The following is a 6,000-nucleotide window of genomic DNA, read 5'->3' on the forward strand; positions in this document are numbered from 1 at the left end:
TCCTTTTCCAGCACTCGGAGAGCCGTGCTGGCCAGCGGGCCGGCGGGGGCTGCCGTCGGGGGGCGGCGGCGCGCAGCGGGAGCCGCTCCGCAGGGCAGCGCCGCCGCTCAGCGCCCGCGCCTGGGCAAGGAGGCGGGCGGCCTCTCCCCCTCCTCAGCCCTGGAAGAAAGGGAACTGCTCGAGCCAACTTGTCAAAATAATGCGGCTAATTACCCCTGATCTCCTTTAATGGAAAGCTGCTCTGCACGCCACAAAGGAGCAAATGAGGGATCTACAGCACCAACCCAGGAGCGCTGGCATTTTCTTCTGCGGAGGGCTGCGGGGAAATGTGCCTCCAGAGGAGTCTCCGAAGCTTCTGAGCTCCTCCCGCACAGCAGCGGACTCCCAGAGGAGAAGAGCGCACGGGGAGCTGCAGAAGACAGTGGAAGGAGGAACAGCCCGCTCCGTCCAAAACCACGAGGACATCCCAGCCCTAGGACACTTTGTCATATTCCACGAGGGGCTTTACCTCTATAAACCCAAGTAGTCTTCAAATCAGATTCTCTTCCTGGCAAAATGCCCCGCCACTTGCAGGACATTAATGTGCATTGAGAGGGGAAAGTTACACTGAACCTTTTTTAGCCAGGCTGCACAACACTGGGTCTGTGTAAAGATAGAGCTCAAGTTTTGCATGTGCCAGAAAGCAGGGCATTCACTTCCATGATCTCTGCCATCGGGCCTTGAAGAAAAAAAAGCTGAACGACACAATCTCTTTGACCCACTGCTGGAGCAACAAATTTATTAGAGATATAGGCGTGAGAAATGAAAAGGAAGTAAAACAATTCAGGCTCATTGTATGTCTTTCTTTCATACTGCTAATCCGGTTTACACATCACGCCTACATGTCTCAATAGGGCTTTATACACTGTGGCAAAGGCAGAACAAAATAAAAGGTGTGTGTGTGAGTGTGTACGTGCGTGTGCATGTGTGTGTGAAATAAGGATAAAAACACAGAAGCCTAAGACATTTTAATTCAGAATGAGCTGCCAGTTTTATATCCACAGGCTCTTAAAATTAAACAGATTTTAAAAGATACATTCCCCTCCCCTCCCCTCAGCCCTAATATTTCTAAACAACACTACCTGCTGTCCAGATACAATATCATGTTACAATTCAGACACACAATGCCCCCAGTAGCCGTAACCAGAAATTAGATACATCTATGAGACTGGTGCTGAAACAAGGCGAGACTGTCTCTAGCTCGTCGTAAAGGCTATCTGGTTAGGAGCTGTGAAACACCCACTTTGGCTCCAACACTTCTTTTAAAACCATCCGACGATACCAGAGGTCTCCCTATTTCCCTCCACGCTTTTGCCTCCCCCAGGTCTACCTCCCGTAGTGGGGCTAAGGCAGCGGAGAGCTGAGATCTGTCACTGAACATCCGCCCCTCTCCAGTCCCTGGAAGCAGTGGGACAGCACGCTCGAGACCGATTACAGCAGCGCTGTACCGGTCCCGATGGTGCCAGTACCAGCCACACGAGGGGTCCAGTCCTGAAGCCAGAGGCTGAAGCCACTATTGACTTCAACCTAGGGCGGCCCTTGCCCTGTAGAACCTAGCCCCAGAGAAGTTTCTGCTCCCCACAAGGCAGCTTGTTCTGACCAGAGCTCACACAGGTGCGAAATGCAGAGGCGACCGTCTTCTGCGGCACTGCAGCCACCTCAGGAGCTGCCTCCCATCAGCGGCCTGTGCCCCGCGCATCCCTACCGCAGCTCTGAGCCACCTCAGCGCCAAGCCGGGCGAGAGGGAGCAGCGCCTGGCCCCGGGGAGCCCTGCAACCCCTGCTCCACGCCGAGCCCCCGTCACATCCCGCCGCAGTACCCCGCGCTGGCGTTCCCGCTCGGGCCGCACCCGGTGCCCGGTCGATAGCCCCGGCCCCCGACTGCGAGAGGGAGGATCCCCCCGCCCCCTCCGGGCCCCGGTGAAGGCCCGTGTAGCCCCTCCAACATCGCCCCGGGCCCGGGCCCTGTCCGGGTCCTGCTGCCGCCCTGCGAAGGGAAGGCACCTACCATCACTGCCCTGGCAGGAGCCGCTCGGGGCGAGCCGTGCTGGAGGTCTGCGTGCGTCCTCATTCACTGCTACTGACGGCTTAAATGGAACATCAGTGCGTTTCTTTCTTTTCTTTCTTTCTTTCTTTCTTTCTTTCTTTCTTTCTTTCTTTCTTTCTTTCTTTCTTTCTTTCCTTTCCTTTCCTTTCCTTTCCTTTCCTTTCCTTTCCTTCTCTTTTTAGTTCCTTCCTTCCTTCCTTCCTTCCTTCCTTCCTTCCTTCCTTCCTTCCTTCCTTCCTTCCTTCCTTCCTTCCTTCCTTCCTTCCTTCCTTCCTTCTCCTTCCTTCCTTCCTTCCTTCCTTCCTTCCTTCCTTCCTTCCTTCCTTCCTTCCTTCCTTCCTTCCTTCCTTCCTTCCTTTCCTTCCTTTCCTTCCTTTCCTTCCTTTCCTCCTTCCTTCCCTCCTTCCTTCCCCCCCTTTACGCCGAAGGAACTGAAAAAGTAAAAAAACAACCCTCCTAGGTTGCAGACGTTCTGCCGAGTGCTGGAAAGCCTCACAATTACATGCCTGTTTCTATTAAGCAGCTCCATCGTCCTCCACGTGGGTGGTCTGGCTCTCAATAGGCAGGACCTGTCAGGGTCACGTGACCGGCCCGCGAGCGTTGCCCCTTTACAATAAACTTTCGGGAAAAAAACGGAGGAAGGAAGGATGGAAGGAAGGATGGAAGGAAGGACGGGAGAGCCCCGTTCCGCTGACCCCGCCCCGCCGCTCTCCCCAGCAGCACAGCACACCGGAGCCCGCGGGTCTCCTGCAGCCCCTGCCTCCTCCCCCTGCTCCCACCTGGGCTCTCGGGGGGAGGAAGGGTGTGAAAAGGCACCAGGCTGGTGGCATGCGGTTTCCTCGTCAAAAGAAATACATGGCCGGATGGGTACAGAGAGGAGAGAGAAGGAGTTTCCTTCTGGCTGCTGGGCACCCCAGACTGCCCCAGATTTAGCAGCATGTTTGTTCCTAAAACCTTTATGCCCGTCCTCCTCATTTTTGGTAGAATCCACTAGAAAGACATCTTTCAAGTGAAGCGGGGCAGTGCAAGGAGTTACCATCAGTGAATAACTCCTGAACTTTACTGGTGAAGACCACAGTGATTTTATTTTGAAAGCAACATTTTTTTGAATAGTTACAAGCAGAATATACAAGCAGAAATTTACTACTACTTTTTTGGAGCCTGTGGTGGCTGATATGTTACAGGATCTGAAACTAGTGTTGTCGTGTTCCTGCTGAATTAGGGTACGTTGTAAGGAATTAATTACCTGTCTTTGGAAGATGATTGTCACTCACTGTTTATGTATGACCCTTTTCCTCCAGTCAGTAACATTTGATTTATTATTAGATTTGGAATCTCTAGAACATATTTTGAGAATAAAATACATTCTATATTGCTGCAGTCCTGTGTCCAAGTTGCCTAGAAAATTCTGTTTGTGTTATGTTTTGAAAATGTGCTTCATGATTGGATTCAGTGATTCACATGACTTTTTTGTATACTTCTTAGCCATATTTTATATCACTCTACTGTTAGAGAGTTCCACCAATAGAAAATAATGTGTATGTTACAGTCATGTGTTCATTATCAACAGTATAAAAAGATTGTATAAGAAAAACTGTAATGAAACCTCTTATAATTTGATTGCATTGAGCAGCCTGTACTCCATTTATATGATCTGCATAAAACCAGGCTAGTATCAAAATAATGAGTAAGAAAGACATTTTTTTGCCCTACAGAACTTACATGACAGGGTCTTGTGTCAATGACAAAGACTTGGAAGAGCATGGGAAAATACATTTTACAGGATTTTTAAAACATACATGAAAAACATGGAAGGGAAGTAAAGGGAAACTGAGAACACTAAGCCCAAACTGACTTTGCTGCTGAAGACCAGATATCCTCCCTCTAAGCAGCACTACGCTTCAGTGCTTCAGTTCTATCCTGTTTTATTCCCCTTTGCTCCTATATGGATAAAGACCATATTTCAATCCAATTCTGTATTTTCCTTCTGAAGCCACTGCTGGAGGTCTTCACTAAAGCTATGTTCGCTGCAGCTATGGGATGGTTCTGCCAAGAAAATGGTTCTGAACATGTGACAAGTCCATCCTGTCAATAACCAGGTGTTACACCTCTGTTTGAAACACAATTAGACAGACAGCTAGCTAAGATTAAGAGAGCTATCTCACAGTCTTGGCCTGGCCAGAGAGCCTCATGCCTGGACACGTGAATCTTGTAAAAAGCATCTTCAGACCTGAACAAGTTTCTGAGTTTTGTTTTTTGGTTGTTTTGTATAAAAACTGTACCTTATTATTCCAGTCCTGACCTGCACTATCAAGAAAATGAGTGCCATGTTTTTATCACCCGGCACTTTAAAATCCACATGGTTTTCAGCTATAAGCACATTCTTCTTTGAAGCAGAAAGATGGGAGATGCTGTTTTCATTTACTTCGTTTACTTTGTTTTCATTTGTTAGGCAGAGGAAGGACGTGGAAGCCATGGATATAAGTCTGATAGTCCTTTGCTACTTTATCACATGTATCTTCCTGATGGCTAGTGATACATGAAACCCTATGAAAAGAGATGTTCAAACGGCAAAGTGTACTTCAGAAAACCCTACTACCAGATTATTTTTCTGAAAGTAGGATTGGTTCCTATGATATTGATGGAAGATGGTTGCCCAGTCTGACCTTTAAAATCTCCTTCCACAGTTTTTCTGCTCAAACAGTAGGGAATATGGTTCTGGCTGATGTAAAGTTATAAATATTTTCTCAGTGTCTAACCCAAAATTTCCTTTTCTATAGTTTAGACATATTGCTTCTTTTCCATTTTAGCATTGATCATAAAATTTATTTCCTTTCTCATTACATAAAAAGATAGTTAGATTATCCATGCCTTTCTTCAATCTTTACTCTTCAGGCAATTCATTCTACCTTTCTCCACTGGCATATTTTCTAAAACTCTAAGGAGTTTTACCTGTTTTTCCATGATGCTCCACAGCTTGTTCCAATGTTGTGGTATGAAGGCTTATACACAGCAGAACCTCTTCCAACAGATCCTTATTCCAATAAGGAATTCACCTTATTTGTAGATTTGTAGTTGTGCTTTTTTTTTTTTTTTTGCTTGTGCTCAGGCTAGAAGTCACTATAATCCCCAGATCCCTTTCTGCATTATCCTTCCCTGAAGTCTTCCCTTCAAGCATGTCTGTATGTCACTAGAAAACACTTCTATTTTGCCTTTATGTATGATATTCAGCTGTTATGAAATATCATTATTTTCATATCGGCTTTTCCTTTGTATCACAGTGCAATAAAATAAACATTCCAGTAAAAATTTCATCATCATTTATGAGCACATTAACACCATAGTTCTGTTGGGCCTTTTCAGGAAAAATAACCCCAAACTTGTTAATCTTGCAAGTGAACTCAAAACTCACTGACTTAATTAAAAATATTGCTAAAAAGTTTTTGATAGAAAGTTTTTCAAAGATTAGTAAATACCAAATCTCTGCTGTTAGAAATTAGCGCATCTTTTGTAAGATTTCAACAGTATGTGATTTACATGGCTAATTCATTGACTAAGACTGACAGTTTACTTCAGAAAGTCACATCAAGGGCACAAGACCCAATGGCACACCAAGGATTCCCACCATACCAACAGAAATGTAGAGCTGAAGAAAACTCTGTAGAAAATAAACAACTGGGTCTTTAAGCTGCATTCTCAGGCCATCCCTGGCTTGATATGAGCTTGATAAACCTGAGAAATATCTTAGGTCATCTCTGAGCTAATGGCATCCCTGGCCTAAGAAGTTTCTCATGTTTATTGGTGTAATTAACCTAGCACACGTGGTTTCTGGTGTGTTCATACAGGAAGTACAGAGAGAATGCAAGAAGGCCAAAAAGAAGAAGATCTTCTGTATAGTCTCTTCTCCATCAGACT

General features: G+C 46.1%; 1 protein-coding gene across 1 annotated transcript in view; it reads right to left on the reverse strand.

The window, feature by feature from the left end:
* The window catches only part of PTCH1 (patched 1), a 73,269-nt gene extending 71,109 nt beyond the window's left edge, over positions 1 to 2,160 (reverse strand). The window contains exon 1 of the mRNA XM_064735191.1: positions 2,047 to 2,160. Coding sequence (XP_064591261.1) covers positions 2,047 to 2,109 — 63 coding nt within the window. The 5' untranslated portion in view covers positions 2,110 to 2,160. The remainder of the gene's footprint in view (positions 1 to 2,046) is intronic.
* Between the last annotated feature and the right edge of the window lie 3,840 nt (positions 2,161 to 6,000).

The sequence above is a fragment of the Zonotrichia leucophrys genome, chromosome Z (assembly GCF_028769735.1).
Source record: "Zonotrichia leucophrys gambelii isolate GWCS_2022_RI chromosome Z, RI_Zleu_2.0, whole genome shotgun sequence".
Classification (NCBI taxonomy): Eukaryota; Metazoa; Chordata; class Aves; order Passeriformes; family Passerellidae; genus Zonotrichia; species Zonotrichia leucophrys.